This window comes from Typopeltis vanoorti, chromosome 26 (assembly GCF_054136105.1).
Source record: "Typopeltis vanoorti isolate ZY-2024b chromosome 26, IOZ_Tvanoo_1.0, whole genome shotgun sequence".
NCBI lineage: Eukaryota > Metazoa > Arthropoda > Arachnida > Uropygi > Thelyphonidae > Typopeltis > Typopeltis vanoorti.
Window position 1 is genome coordinate 22,284,573 of NC_143574.1, and position 17,286 is coordinate 22,301,858.

Sequence of the window (17,286 nt, forward strand, 5' to 3'; positions counted from 1 at the left end):
AAAAGACAGTTAACGATCCCAAAAATTAAACGTTTAAAGCAAATAATTACTTACAGTAACACACTGAATCTAATAAATACAGATATCTAAAAGTTACTGACAACTGCTGAAGGGACGTTTATAATTTAAAGAGAAAGAATAAGCAATCAGAATAGAAGAAAGATTGGAATTTACTAGAATAATAGTAAATGAAGTCGAAGTGTAAGAGGACCCAAATATAAGTCAACTATTGGATAAATCAAGGCATTTTTATAGTTATATGAGGGGGTGAAAATGAAGTAAGAAGTCAATCAGAAGAGCTTTAGTAGAACTTCAAATACCAAGGAGTACAGTCCATAAAGTGGTACGCACAAAGTGAAGCTCTTCTGATTGATTTCTGCGGTGCTGGATGAAGGCAGTTTGAAATGCCTCAACTGTGTCCTCGGAAGCCGATGGTCTGCCAGTGCTTGTATCCTTATGAACTGACCCTGTTTCTAAAAACTTTGACTTAATGAGCTTGACATCAGGTGGGTTCTTTCCATACTGTGCTGACCTAAACATTCGCTGCACTGGAGATTTTGTTTCTGCTAGCCACAGAACACATTAGGTTTTTTCCTGTACGGAAGCCATTTTTAAAGAAAATCAGCAGCAGCGCTCCTGGTGGAAAAAGCAGCATACTAGAGATACCAGTATGGAAACTCTATGAGTGCCCAAGTTTATTCATTTAGTTTCATTGTTAAAATATTAGAGTCATTTGAAAGCAGAGTAATTATTTTTGGACACCCGGGATTTTCCTACTTATCTATTGCGAGTGGAACGTTGGAGATACAAAAAATTGTTTTATGTTTTAAATAAAGTAGAAAAGTTGAGAAATGACACGTATTAGCATAGGACTTTATTATTCAATATACATAGGATTTGAATAGTACATCACTGTTATCATTCTCTATTTGCAAATCCAGAACTTATGTTTCTTGATCTTCTCCTCACTAACATACTGTATATGGATTGCCGATGTGTTTCACTTATGTTACATGGCATCAGTTCATAACTTAGAACTTAGCAAGTGGCATTACATTTGGTTGTTTATAATAAAATTTGAGGATAATACGAAGAAAACATGTCTCAGGACATGTTCCAGAGGGACCATTCTCAATGATAGCAGTTTGCTTTAGTATCTACAATTTATCTAGTTATTCCATTCCAACCATAACTGGATGGATATTTACGTATCTGTAGTATACGTAAGTAGGCATATGCATTACATCAAATATGTTAAACCGCTATGAAAGTCATAATTAATTAATATATATCTCTATTGTTTATAATGGAATGGCATTGTAGCGTAAGTGTATGGCGTAAAAATTATTCTCTTTGTCAAAAACTGGGAAGGGGTTATCGGAAGATATTGTTTATTTATATGGTGTGGTATTAATTCAACTTCTTATCCATTCATCTACGATCTATGATTCTTTAGCGTCCAAAGAGTTCCCTGAGACGACGAGCATCCAAGTTGCTGTAGTAGTTTTGGCTGAAATGATAAAAACATGCAATTAGAATTTGCAATAGAAGCAGATGTTTGCATGGAGAAGTTTTTGATGTCTTTTGTTAGTTTAATGTCAACACTATCACAGTGTTCAAAATTAACTCTCATTATTGAATATTACTATAGCACTATTCACAAACAACTCGTCTATTTATTTTCTCCTTATAATTACCAGTACTGTGATAGTATTAAAAGTATAAACTAGTGACTTTTGCTTATTTAGCATTCGCAGTGGTTGCTTACCATCCTCGGACATTTTCTGGATCATCGCAGTTTCCTGTTTCAGCATTGAACACCAATCCGGGATCACATGCGAGAAGTCGAGGTTCTCGTCGGCCGTCTGGTCCCAAAATGCAAACGTAATGCTTACGGCAGTCATCGGAATGTGGATAACGAGGATCACCAAACTGGTTGATTTCTTCTTGAGTAGGTTGGGGACATCGGAATCCTAGCAGCGCTAAAACAGAAGTAAGAATTAGTTAATATATGATAATTTGATCAAATATCTATTTATTATTATTATTATTATTATTATTATTATTATTATTATTATTATTTGACACCTCCAGGGAGTCCAAAGACATCGATGGAGGGCACGTGCTCTACAAACTGTGTCTCAACTACTCAATCCACCAACTGACCGCAACTACACCAACACCACCTAACATTTAACATTAAATAATATATTATTTAATATATTATTTTAATTTGTGTTATATTTCTACGCAGAAATATGATAATGCTTATTTTCAATTACCTTTATTTAAAAAGTTGAACGTTGTAATGCAGAAAACTTATTTGAAAAGTTGCATTATCTGGATTGATAATTAAAATAATAATTATTATTCTATAGTTTCCAAATCTTATATTATATTTGAACCGTTTCAATGTTAACCGCTACTGGCGACGGTGTAAGATGTATAAAATCAACTAAATAGAGTTAAGCACTTGAGCAATGTTGGGTAAATTTGCTAACGAAGGAATAAGTAAGCTGATTTATAACTTAACTTATAGTTCATTTAGTGAAGAAAATGCAGCCGACAACTTTCTTGAAAAAAATAAAATAAAAATCAAGTTACCGAGTCATTCCATAGACTAAGACTAGACGGATTTTACTCAAATTCGGCATTTTGAATCCTTACATAAATTTGTAGTCGGGTCAATTTTTGTTTCAGTCGGATCTCAGTGAATTGAATTTAATATACTTCGGGATTTAGGATAAGAGCACAAGATGATGTTCGATTTTGATTGGGTTTAAATTGGCCAATTTTTCTTAGTAAAATTATTCGAATCGATATTTATAATTCCTTATTGGCTGGATGGACTTTAACAAAATTTGGCATTTAGTTGCATCGTTTCTGTTTTATTTTTACTCAGACCATTTATTTTGGAAAAATTAAGCAAAACGAAATTAGGTCTGGAGCAGTGGCGGCTCGTGGCTTGAAATCGTGGGGGCGCTGCAACTTTCGAAAAAATATACACACACATACTGTAAGTACAGTGTATACGAGATGGATTTTTATTATTTTTGATACAAAATGAGAGAATTGTATAGGATTGTTCATGATAAAATTAAATATTACACAAATATAAATAAATTAATAAATATATTTATATATATATTGAGAAAAATTGGGGATGCTGCAGTTCCGTAGTGCCTATGCACGAGCCACTCCTGGTCTGGAGTACATAAGCCAAAAGTCCGAGAGATGTGTCATAATCGTTGCATGACTTTTCTACATTTTTACAAAAGTACCACTTGTCAAGTGAATTATTTGAATAAAGTAAAATCTGTCAAAGATATAATTCTTGCATAAAGAACGGAAATATCAACACTGGAATCTCATACTCAACTCGATCAACATAATATTGTAATCGACAAACAGCTCAGGGATTATCCTTAATATTAAAGTGGTTTAGTAGTTGCTACTAATTTTAATTTTATTGCTAAACAATTTGAAGTGATGATAATAATATTTTTTTTTCTTTCTTTTTTGCTATAATTAATCTCTGCAATCTATCTATCTTTAACTTTCTGCTCCCTTAAATAGCTCTTAAAAGTATTTATGACAGCAATCACAAAACATTCAGCTCACCGCTACGAATTGATGAGAAGCTTAGCAAGTTTAAAACACTAAAGTTTCACAGGGCTATTAAGGAAGTAATTTAACAAATGATACCATGTAAGATCGCTTGTACCTAGCTCTCACCTTTTGGCCTTAGCTAGTTAGAGGAAAGTAAAACAAAAACACATTCGCTTCCAGGAGTTTAAACTGTTAACATTGATACTGTCGACAGCTCTCGTAAAACAGTATCTAATCTCGTACAACTGTTTCTCAAGACTAAAGACTGCAGTTAAGTAAAGAAAATAAAAAAAAAAAAACGACCAACACACGACGTTTTTATTCAGTCTCACTTTCAACCAACCTGAAGGTGAAAACTATTACATCATTCAACTGGCCACACATGCGTGGTGTGTGCCGAAGATTTGAAATGACAAACTAAATCTAATTAATACGTAATCCATAGAAATGATGCTTTTATTAAACGAAACAAACAGACAATAAATCATGGAAGATACCAAAACAGCAATTTTATTTTGGAAGCATTCTTCTGAGACCGAACATATTTCAAACATTTGCCCATTTCATCAAACTTTTAGCCTCTTTTCTATGAAGCAGGCCAGGTTGTAGCCTCTAACATAAATTTCTTTTCACCAAGAAGTGTGACAACAGTACACGAGTTCTTAGATTCATAAATCTAAGTTATAAATTGAGGGGTTCCTAAGAACTCCTCAATTTATAACATAAAAGGAACTAAGTGACCTGAGTTTGAATTCCATGTAACACTCGGAGATTTTATGGGTTTTTCAACTGATCAAACTTTCTCCAATAAACTTAGTTTTTTTTCTCTCCTGTTCTACTCAGAAAACATAATTGACAAACAGACCAAACTATGCAACAGGTCTTTGGATTAAATTCATAAAGTCAGATACGATAGGCAGAAAAATTGGAAAGAATTTGAAGAAAAAGAATGCCTAGTTTCAAAATATAAATTTCTATTATTTTATTTTTATCCTTTAAAGTTTAGTATTTTGCTTCGAAAATGTCGCTGCAAATCTATAATACTTAACTAAAATTTTGTTCAGGAAAAATACAAATATAGCTTATTTTATATATTTAAAATTTATTTAATCAAGTTCCCTTGCATGAATTTTCATTTTTAATATTAGGTACTTGTAGCCTTATATAAACATGGAAAAAAATCCTTTGGTGCTGTTCATTCCATAACAAGATTGGGCATAATATATATATTATAAAAATGATATACCCATCGTATGCCATGAATCTACATCAGTTTTTGTAGAAAACACAAAAAAGTATTTTTACTACTAATATAAGGTACACGCTTTAAAAGTTACGTGTTATTAACATCATATCCAATTAAGTAATTGAGATATGTACAGTTAGGAGTTTGTCAGACAAATTCTTCACTTACATTCACCATTACACTTCTCCACTTGGTCTGGCCAATCACAATGAGCTCGATATTCGTTATACGCTAGGCCTTCTGGGCATAGGAAAGCATAAGCTCGTCCGTCTACACATTTCCAGAATCTGTTGCAGTCAGACTCGTGGGCATATATACCCCACTGCCGGGGACAGTGTTCCGTTGATTGAGCTGGCTCTATAAAAATATAAAATAATAATTAGTATTATCTTCTTTTCTCCTTCTCAACCCCACTCCCAAACACACACACCAAGATGTACGCACAATAATGCATATTGTATTTATGATTTCAAAATATGGAAATCTGTCTTCGTATTTATATAAAAGTATATAAAAATTTTATATAAATTATATAAAAGATAGATAAATACGATTTATCTGTCTTTTATATAATTTATACTTATTGTTGTAATCCAAATTACATATAATTAATCGTAAATTATATTGACTGAAAATGCTATCGAGCTAAATACGTAAATGAAAGTGGAACGGAGTTTGCGCAATAACGTCTCTTAGCAACTGTAGTTTATTTCTTTGCAATGTTAAATGAGCCGCTCATTTTTATTATTCTATAAACTAGTCTTGTTTGCTTTTAACTAAACTTTTAATATAACAATAGAAATCTTGCGAACAAGTATATTGCCACCAGTGGTGCTTCACCCAAATTAGGCAATAAATGAATTAAAATGAAATTCTACAAAATGATTAACTAAAAATTTACTCGTTAAAGCGAAACGCTAAAATTATGCGCGATGTATTTATGCGATTAACAAATAGTATTTAAAAAATCGCTTACGTAGCTGCGGCCTATAGGTACAGTCAATCTCAAATGGTAGATCGCATCGAGGATAACGAATAGGACCTCTGTCATCAAATACTAGACCATCTGGACAAACGCCTTCTTTTCGAGTTCCATTTTTACACTCGTAGAACATATCACAGTTCCTTTCATGGGGATAGTAGCCATCAGAGCATCGTTGACCGTAACCTGAAATTCAAATATTATTACTAGATTATTTACATTTTATTTGCATGCTTTGTTCTAAAAATAATATGCATTATACTACAAATATGTTGTCATGTTTAACTGGTTTAAGATGTTGTTGCGTTTTAATATTATTTTAATATTATCATAATAGAATTAATGTTATACCACAAATGTTCTGATATATTTAAACATCCCTTGAACGAAAACATGCCAATGCTTTCTCCATCTTTCACCATCGAATTTCACTTCATTATAAATGCCTCAAGCTTACAAATAAACACTTGTGATTCAGGTTTCGACACAAATTCCAAACACGTATCCTGAAACACAATACTGTGTGCTTTATGACCTATTCTCACAACCGATCAGGAGGGTAACAGAATAATAATTAGTCACCAAGTCCTTGACCCAAAAACAGTATGAAGCAGCAATGAAGTTTATTCAATAAAGCGGAGTCTGTATTGAGTAAGGTGATTTGCATGAAAATGGATTTTCAACAGACACGTGTAAAGACAGCTTATGTAGTTACACGTAATAACATTTGCAAAATGATTTAATAGTCACAGTTTATACAAACATGCTAATACAATACATGCTAATTATTGTGTTGACAGAACATCAGTCTCATCGACTGCTAGCGTTCTTTTTCGCTTTGCAGTCTGAAATAAAAACTGTGTATGATGTTTTTCCTCTTCTTCAAAATTGAATTAATAAATTGAATATTGACGCCAGCACATGGCCCATAGAAACATAAAACTGTCGTTTCACCGGCACTCGCTAGCGGCTCGGCATATATGGCTGCGTCGTTTATGTGTGTACATATGGTACTTTATTGTGCGTAATGTAGAAGCTTTGGTAGGAGTGAGTGGATGTAAACGTAGGTTTTAAAAACATTTTAAAAACTGTTGAATTATGCTTATGTCTCCCTGGATAATTTACCTAACGAAACAAAAATATTTTATATTTTTGTTTCGTTAGGTAAATTATCCAGGTAAATTATCCAGAAGTAAACAAACTACACATTGATCCAAATAAAAAAAACATTTCCTAGAGCAGGGTTCCCCAAACTGTGTTCCGCGAAACACTGGTGTTCCACGGAAAGTGAATAAGTGTTCCATGAAAAATTATCCAAATTAATATGAACGTGGAATGTTTTTTTAAATGCTGCGACAAGTTCAAACATGTTTGAAAATCAAGCGTTGCTCATTTTGCGTGTGGATTGGACTATTAAGGCCAGCGTGCGCTGGCCCTTGACTCAGCCTGGCTGACAGCCGCCAGTTGTCGACACTTCCGAGCGCGAGTGAAGTATGGAGGTATCTATTCTACGAAACGTGAGGTCACAAGCAAGTTCAATGCGATGCGATGCGGCCCGGTACGCCTGTAGTGTGCGCTGTCGCATTTTTGCGATGCGATACAGCCTGCTTCAATGATAGTCTGAGCTTAGCTTTACATTGAATACGAGGCCGATGATATCGACTGTAACCGAGGTGTTCCGTTAAAATTTCAGGATTTGTGAAGTTTTCCATCGTAGGAAAAATTTGGGAAACGCTGTCCTAGAGGGTATCTACAGGAGAGTCTTCGCAATCCAGCCAGTTTCGGCTAATCCCTTGAGTTAGAAAGGCCTGGGTACGAATGTGGTCTAGAACACGAATATTTTTATAAGGGCTTTTTAACTGAAAACACACCAAATTTACCCATACAAGAACATGTAATTAGGCATACGACTATCCACTTTATCCTAAAGTTATGGTTAAGAAAGCCAATCTGTAACTATCTCGGATTACTATTATTACTATCTACCAGATTTTTTTTTTTTTTCGAGGTGGTCTTGAGATCCCTCATTTGGAAAGTAATATATGCATATATTTTCTTTCATGGCACCTAAGAGTTTTTAATTCCATGCATGTACAAATTTACTAATCACGTATTTCACAGTTTATTATTATTATATTTCAATATTTCTATATTAATAGCATCAAGAAATCTTTGACCTACAAATTAGTCCAATTTGGTTCTTATCCAAAGGCCAAGAAGATTAGCTATCGTCGTAAAATGCGAGATGTCCCTAAAAGTGCCAATTTCTGAAGATGGTACTATATCTGGGAGGCTCAGCTTTTCCAGATGTTTCATAAATGCTCAATTTACGAAACATTAGCGTTGTTCCATTGACAATTTGAACTACTGTTGCCTTTTGATTTCCAAAGTTGAATTCCAATCTCCAGATCTCTATACTTCGTTAGTTTTTTCATGCATTTTTTCTTCTACTCTGTTATCCTCTGGTATTGCCCCATTATTATTTTTTTTCTTTTTCTTCTTCTTCTTATTAGACGCCATTGAGTCAAAGAGACATCGCTGGAAGTTATCATCAACCAAAGCCAGTCAAGCCATGTCTTAATAATTTATTGCTATCGCATTCACCACACTCTCACGCATTGCATTCCATCCACATACGATTTTCAGTACAAAGAACCCCCCCTTTATCCCCCCCTGCGGACATCTGGCTTGTATAGCTCAAAAGATGGCCTCCTCCAACAGTCCTTCAACAACTTATATTCTCAACCACATCATTACCCTTTCTCCCCTCCATCAAGCTCTGCAAAATGTATACCCTTAGTCTTTCCCTATATCGAACACTCAATCTAGATATCATATTTTTTTTCAAATTGTCATATTTATTTTCAAAATATGACATAATACATGACAGTGTATAGACATACACTGCCCTCGCCGCAGTCTTACTTGCTTTGGCCATAATTCAAAACAGTCCAGGTTATCGGAAAGACAGATTGTGTGAATTTGATGCGTATCACACCCTTTCAACTAATAATAAACAAATCAAATGTTGGCGCCACTTGGGCGTGTGCTCATAGACGCCACATCATCGTCATGAATCACTTTATAGGATCACTTTATAAAGGCAAGAAAGGTGGAGAAGTATGCCTTTTCATAGTTTGATAGACTTACTTTTCTGCGATGTTTGAGTGGGCTTTTGAAATGAGTAGGTTGCTAATGTTTCCTAAGGAACTGAAAAGCCAATATAATATATGCATAAATGCATATATCCCATTAAAAATAATTAATTTAAAATTAAATGACACGGTTCCATATAATTAGAATTACCTAAGAATTTATCGATATCAGGGTTAATGAAGAATATAAGGAGATTTTATAGTTCAAAGAAAGCGCCCACAGATATATTGACTTACAGAAGTCACATCTTAGATATTGAGCATTAAGAAAATAAATAAATTACTTTTGTCAACAGTTAAAAAATAAGCTTTATTACCTGGCATATCAAGACAGTTAAGAAAATTCTAACATTCTTCTTGCGTGTGACACCGACTCACTCTTAGTGCAGCTAACGCTTTTTAAAATTGTGTGATACAAGAGATGGCAATGAACGGAGTTTCTAAAAACAGCATATACTATCTCACAGGGCTATAATCACCGGGGGTGGGCAATTTTATTAGATTAAAACACTATTAGTAACGAGCAGCTTACCAAAGTACCTTCATCAGATCTATAAATAGTCCAGAAAACAAAATCAGGTTGGTGTGCCTATGGAATTGGTTGCTAATCTCTTCATGTTCAGAATGAGTGATGTGGGGTAAAAGATGAATCATTGATGGCTTTCTAAACATTACAATGGTGTTCTGAACGCCACGTTTCGACCTTGTATCAAAGAACTCAACCATTGTTAATTTTTTAGATTCACATTATACGACTCTATTTGATCTTTAATAAGAGAATGCAAAGTGCAGAACTTCTATTGCTCTCTTGTCTATAATAATAGACCAAACAACGCAGAGTTTGGGCGCATTGCTGAAATTCAACAGACTACCAGTACAGCATTATAACGGACTATCTTTCATATCTGTATTTTGTCTCTTTCTCCCTTAAATGTGTTAATTATATTAACATAGGTGATCTGGTGTTAATTATTTCGGTGCAAGTGAATCTAACCAAAAGAAGTACCACATTTTTTTATTCCATGATGTCTAACTACTTAACAGTGGATGCAGTTTGAGTTCATATATGCACTACTAGTAACACTGCAAATTCCCACCTCGTATTCAAAGTCCTGATGGGCTCTACATAATATATATTCACGTTCATTGAGACAATGGCTATGTGAATGTGTTTTGTAAGTTCATTGCATGTTCTTGTAGTAATGAAATGTGAATACGTTCCTTAACATACTCCTCCATGCCACGCACAAATAATCTAATGCAGTAAAATCAGGAAATCTTGGAGTTCATCCACTTCCTCCACTTCATACAGCACATAGTTGTGCCATTTTTCATGTCATCGTCCATAATTTTACTCAAATTGTAAAACTGGTATCTTTTTTTTTGCCCATAATTCTACTCAAATTGTTTAGTAGAGTAGATTCGTTATCACCATCTTTCTTGACACAATTTCCCAAGACAGATCGTTAACATCTGTCAGTCGCTTTCCTGTCTAAACTGTTAATGTTATCCCTTCCCACTTAAACCAATTTAAATAGCAACTTCCTACTTGATAGTCTATCAAAAGCTTTAGCAAAATCCCAAAATATCCACTATACGAATATCTCCGTGGCACTAGATCGCGTGAGAATCCATCTTAAACCCACTTTATTATAACATTTAAGCAAGGGAGATCTACCTTTGTTTCCCTAGGAAATCATGTTCTTATTCTTCATTGAAATTGAATTACTTAAGATTCGAATACCTCACCTTTAGTCGTTGAACTTAATAAAGTTTCTTTGCATCCAATACGAGATACACTTCCTTTTGTAGCGACATTTGTGCGAAGGGCAAATTTCGCTACTGAAGCGCTTAAGGACGAGAAAAAAAATTACTTGCGCCGTTCATGAAAAATATTAAACAGAATACGTACTCATTTAGACAATGCTACAGTTTCAGTTATCTTACCACGGAGATCAATAAAACTATTTTTACTTGCTTATTTTTTCGGTTATCAACCACATAACAAAATAACTTACAAGAATATTTCTTCCAAGATAGATTCTGAAGATTACAGCGAGATCATGGCTCGTATGTTCCAATATTCGCGATTTTAGATATTTTTAAACATAATAAGATACTTCATTCAAAGAAGGTTTTTTTAATTATTTTAAAATAGTGTAGATTTCATGAGTAATGAAATCAGTCACAAACGAAAGAAAATTTTACAGAGTACACCCTCTGTCCAAAAAGAAACCGAACTTTTCGAAAATAAAAGAAACTAGTGGCGCCACCTGTTGTATCTTTTTGTTGTCGAAAGCGGCAACCTTCATTAGTGTTGTGTCAACTGTTTATGACATTTGTTTCATTAAAAGCCGAGTTATAGTGCCAAGAATGACAGTGTGTTTTGACGAACGGTCGGTTGTCACGATATTCATACCGTACGCGACGATTCTCGCTATCAATCGCTTCCAAACTTTGAGATAAAACTCACCATTGATCATTTGCCGGGCAGAACGAATTCTTTGTGGATAATGCCCTTGGAATCGTAGAAACAAATCAGCATTGTCTTTACTTTTGACTTCTCCAAGCGAATTTTTTTCGGATGCCCCTCTTCTGGTGGTCTCCACTCAGCACTCTGGCGCTTTGTTTCGGGCTCATACTCAAAACACGTTTCGTCACCAGTAACGATCGTTTCAAGGAAGTTTGAGTCATTACGAGCTGTTTTAATGAGGTCATTTGTGTTCATTCGATACATCTTTTGGTCGTCGGTCAACCTGTGGGGGAACAAATCGCGAATTCAATTAACGAAGCCCCAAACTCCCGGTCAAAATGTTGTGCGCAGTTGATTTTGGAATCCCCAATTCATCTTCAATCAATCTCACGGATGATTTCGGGTTTTCTTTGATGAAATCACGCAATTTTTGGATGTTAACTTCGCTCAGTCCAGATTTTGGACGGGCCGGCTTTTCGTCGTCCTCAAGCGTCTCACAACCACTTTGAAATCGCTTAAACCACTCGTAAACTTGAGTATGGTATATGCATTCATCATTATATGCTTTTTTTTTTTGAAGCATTTGACGCATTTCAGTAAAACGTTTACCAAGTTTAAGACAAAAGTCAATCACAGCTCTGTTTGAAACTCATTTTCCGACCGTTCGTCAAAACACCCTGTCACTCTTGGGCACTATAACTCGGCTTCTAATGAAACAAATGTCATAAACAGTTGACACAACACTGATGAAGTTGACATTGACAGTAACAGGTCGAAAAATTATGGCTGCACCACTCCTGTATGCACTGAATAAAAGGAATGGGAACTCATTTAGTTTAAGTAGGTGTCGTCTTTACACAAAAAGCAAAAAAAAAAAAAAATCTATTTTTTGTGAGCATTAATGAAAGTTTTGAACTACTACACAAAAAAAACCCTTACTTTTTTGTTTTACTATTTACCACTCTGTTTTATGTGATAACCTGAACTATAAAGATATAAACTATTCAATTACATTCCTTTTCTTTTTTATTTCAGTTTTTCACTAGCTGTTAATCACCACGTTTATTCTCTTTTTCAGTAACTCAGCTCACGTTCCACTTAAGACGAAAACAAAGTAGAGGAATGTTCGCGTTTCGAAATTACAAACCTCCTAGCAAAATATACTAGAAATGCAATTTATGTGATTCACGTTTCATGTAGTTAAACATGGATGATACCTTAAGGGTACGATTTGAGGAAAGTAATAACTAGCTGTTCGCCACACCTCAGTATTTAGGTGTAATGTATGAAACGTGATATAGCTGATAAAAGCCCAGAGAGTTGTTGATCACATACAATGCATTACTTAAATAGTAACTATTTGTTAAAGCACTGAACTTAATATGGCTGTTGTAACGTACTCATGCTGGAGATTTTTTTATATAAAGATACTTTTTTTTATTTTAATAATTATCCAGCCAGTATATGGAATACTTGAGAAACACAGACAAAGATCAGAACATCTTTTTAGTACGTACAGAGGCCCACCTTTCGTTGTGGCACATTCGTTAAAGTGGCAAACCTTTCAATGATTTCTGACAAGTTTTACGAGAAATTAAACTCCAATCTTCACTTACGACTACCTTGAAGTCTGCCGGTGATGTTGCCCTCAAGAATAGAGTCGTTATTCATGTTTTCTCATTGGTCACTCGAATTTAGGGCTCTGAAATGGCCGCTCCACCAGAGCCCAGCTGTTATCTCAACAAGCCTTGAGTAGACTTTGCTCTATGACGGTACATTGCTTTGGTGTGAAGGTTTGGCCGTTCACCTTAGACTTCCATAAGTGCAGCGTAGCACTATCCTTTTGTGGTAGTATTGATAAAAACCGGATAACCTGCTTCGTACCTTCCACCACCACGCAATACAGCTGGAAGATTGCAGTCCTACTCGTAGCATTCACTAGCTCCATGTTCTCTCATCCGATGAAAACAGACTGTAGCGAGATTCATCGTTCCAAATTCACCATTAAAAAAAAATTCACCATTAAAGAAAAACTTAGCCAGACGTATTGGCCAATATTACAAAACTAGTTGGAGTATAAGAATACTTTTTTGGAAGGAATGTTTTTCCATGAGACAAATAGACAAATCTTCTCTTTTAAAAATGAAATATCAAATGTTCAGTGGACTTAGAAGTGGCTTGACCTAAATAGTAAGAAAATGAGATGTCAAGTTTGTTTCAGTAAACTCAACTTTAGTTTTTCAAGAGCCTAGAAAGCGAAAAGCAATCTTGCCTACTCAATTTTCACATATTAAAAGACGGACCAATTTTAAGTAGTTGCATGCAGTGTAATATAAAAATTTAAGTTAAACCAGATACTGAGGTAACCTCTATAATGGTTTACAACTCGACAAGTGTTTGTAAGCAATTTCATGTTTCAGCAGCAGTAAAAATTCAAAACAAGAACGTTAATCTTTCTCATTTTCTAATAATTTATTTCCTCAATTATTTTTCCATAAACTAAAAGCATGTTTTCCTTGTGAAGCGTAGCATTAATCAGGAAGTATCATTTTAAAAGCCTTCTGGCTAGCTATTAACCTATAAGTTCTCAGCAATGATAATTGAACTCCTATTTATGCGGTATTGTTTTGATGTCATCCGAGGATAATTTCGAAACTGCGTAACAATAAGGATTTAGATGAAAATTTGTTGAATGATGCTGTACTTTCACTAGCTTTGAAATGCATTAACATTCAGTTGTTGTTTTTTTTCGATCAGAAATAGTTATTTTAGTAAAAGGTGTTAAATATTCTCTGTGTTTATTTAATATAAAATGCTGTCATTAATATTTGCAATTAGAAACCAAATTCATATTTATATATTGCATATTATACGTGTGTGTGTGTGTGTGTGGAGGTCCTTGTGAGTGCATTATGTGTGAATGAGGGAGGTATGATAGGCATTGTGTAAATAATCTTAATGTCGGTCTCCCACGATGAGTCTTAGCCAGATGTCCAGTTAATAATAAATAAACTAGAGCGCACAAAAAAATACATAATTCTTTAAAATAAATTGCTTGCTCTTTTAGGAGGGATCTGTAACAATTTCTATTTATTATTCTGTCGGATCGTACTCATTAATCTATAGAAGTTCGTTGGAGTGATAGCACTTGGCAGTTAAAACACCTTTTACCTCATTGCTTTTTTTAATTATCTGTATTCGCTATTTTTTCCCATTTTTCTATTTAATAAAAATAGGAAATAAAAATTTCCTATTTTTATTACGTCTGTTATTTTTCTTATATTTTCACATGCATTTTATTTTATAATGCTAATTCAGCATCCACCAAAAGCTACAAATCAAGTAGTGATAACAGTAATAATAATAATAAAAGTCGCCCACCACATTTCAAGCTGAACTACGGACTTTACTTACCTTATAATAGCAACTCTTTGTTCCAGTGTTCCAGATTCGTATATTATATTCCGGAATCTAGGACACGTATCATAATAATTTCTCCTCTGGAAAAATGTCGACTCCATAATAAGATCTTTTCCAGGTTAGTGAACTTTTCTTCACCTCTTTCAAATATCCCACATTTCGCCATTTTTATTGGCTGTTTCTTGAGAACTGCTAATTTGCTACTTTGATATTAATAACTAGCGTCATACGGTAACTCACAGCAATAATATATATATATATATATAGACTGCCTTTAGTTGAAAAAAAAAAAAGAAGAAATGCGTCATTGTATAAAAAATATGTTGCATTCATATACAAATTATTATAATTTTAAACGTGTGTTAACGCTCCATCTGAAAATTGCCAACAGACAGAAAATTAGCGGACAACGCCCTCTTTAACGAGCTTACTCTATGGATATTATTTATTTATTTTATAATATTGCCTGTTATGTAACTTGACTATCAACAAACGCATGTTACACTGTTTTAATGCAGTGACACTTGCAGCTCAGTTACGAAATGAAATCAATAAAATAAAATAAATATTATATAATATTTATGTCGCGCAAATACGTCGCAATCATAATACAAATTATTATAATTTTAATCGTGTGTTAACGCTCCATCTGAAAATTGCCAACAGACAGAAAATTAGCGGACAACGCCCTCTTTAACGAGCTTACTCCATGGATATTATTTATTTTATAATATTGCTTGTTATGTAACTTGACTGTCAACAAACGCATGTTACACTGTTTTAATGCAGTGACACTTGCAACTCAGTTACGAAATAAAATCAGTAAAATAAAATAAATATTATATAATATTTATGTCGCGAAAATATGTCGCATTCATATACAAATTATTATAATTTAAATCGTGTGTTAACGCTCCATCTGAAAATTACCAGCAGAACAGAAAATTAGCGAACAACGCCCTCTTTAATGAGCTTACTCTATGGATATTATTTATTTATTTTATAATATTGCCTGTTATGTAACTTGACTGTCAACAAACGCATGTTACACTGTTTTAATGCAGTGACACTTGCAGCTCAGTTACGAAATAAAATCAATAAAATAAAATAAATGAATGGTCTTATGAACTATGGCCATTTATTTATAAAAATTGTTACTCAATTGCATAAATTCAAACTCTACAAAAACAATGCGAGGAGTCATACTGGCCACATCCATTATCTGTCTCATTACCTCGTGATTGCGATGGATTCCACTTGGGTCTTATTAGAAATAAATAACCCCTAAGTAATTTAAAATAAAGTTACGAAATAGAGTTGGGGTGGAGGGCACACACAGGCTCGTTAAAATATCGAAAACTAGAGTTAGCTTTTAGTTATAAATAAATTTATATTATTTATTTTAAAAAAAAACTAAATAAATATATTGTAGTATATTTATAATCATATATAATCATATTTTTAGAAACACTTTTATACTACAATAGTTACGATTAATCGACACTTTATTTTAATCATTCAACTGAAAATTTCTAGAACAGTTCGCACTAAATGAGCTTTCTTTACGCATTTTTTCCCCATTTTAATTTTCACGTCCAAAACGTTTAGAGAAAAGTATAAGTAGTTTTAACATTATAGTGTTTTTTGACAGAAAATGTATGGCGTCATGTTTCCATGGCAACAATAGATTTTGTTTGCGCACAACACAATGCAAGTTTTTGCTGTTATCTTAAAGATCCACTTGTAACTATTATCTATTAGCTACCAGCCCTCGTAAAATATTATAAATTTTCCTATAAAAAATCTATTATAACATTTCATTGTCAATGACAAGTTATTTGACGAACTCACCTATGTTTAAAAGAGCTGGGAATACAAGGAGAATAGAGACAAGCTGCATTGTAATGATTAAAGCCTTGTTGATATCCCTGAAATTGAGAAACAGTCTGACACAAGAGGCGAAGACACACCAAAAACGAAGCTTAGTGGAGACCGGTTTATCATTGCGTAGACAACAGATGATGCACTAAGGTCAAAGGGCAATTACGGCAAGGCCTTAAACAGGTTAGTCTTACACCTGTAAAGACCTACTTAAGGAGGGGTGGGAAACCAACAAGGATGAGTAAAGAAAGATAAAGTGGCAAAATGGAAAGATGTTAGCGTTTTGACAGGTTAACGTTGTTGGATGTTTACAGTGCAACCGTCGTTTGGGGTCAATTGATGGCCTGTAGGCAAATAGGCAAAAATTATTTTGTCCCGATTCTTCGAAACTGTTTCGGTGCTAAGTCTAAGAAAAGGTGAGGTGGCGCTGAAGTTCTGACTCTCTTTTGGCATACTTTTCCAACATCGCTATTTTTGTGCGTGCATCGCCAACAGACTTAGGAGAAATTTCCTCACGCGA

The 17,286-nt window shown here is 34.1% G+C and overlaps 1 protein-coding gene across 1 annotated transcript; it reads right to left on the reverse strand.

Moving 5' to 3' along the window:
- Positions 1–852: 852 nt before the first annotated feature.
- Positions 853–16,819, reverse strand: LOC150092406 (protein obstructor-E-like). The gene is made up of 5 exons (XM_090415088.1): positions 16,737–16,819; positions 5,832–6,023; positions 5,024–5,212; positions 1,769–1,982; positions 853–1,510 (listed from the first exon to the last, which is right to left on the reverse strand). The coding sequence occupies exons 1-5, from the start codon at positions 16,783–16,785 to the stop codon at positions 1,453–1,455; spliced, it is 702 nt and encodes a 233-aa protein (XP_090271214.1). The 5' UTR covers positions 16,786–16,819; the 3' UTR covers positions 853–1,452.
- Between the last annotated feature and the right edge of the window lie 467 nt (positions 16,820–17,286).

Bases quoted from the DNA above. Each gene is read 5' to 3' on its own strand.
- LOC150092406 (XM_090415088.1), bottom strand. From the start codon at position 16,785: ATGCAGCTTGTCTCTATTCTCCTTGTATTCCCAGCTCTTTTAAACATA. The intron at 5,213-5,831 runs GTAAGCGATTTT...ATATTTTTATAG, and splicing joins TACCTATAGGCCGCAGCTAC to AGCCAGCTCAATCAACGGAA. The intron at 1,511-1,768 runs GTAAGCAACCAC...TTATCATTTCAG, and splicing joins CCAGAAAATGTCCGAGGATG to CCAAAACTACTACAGCAACT.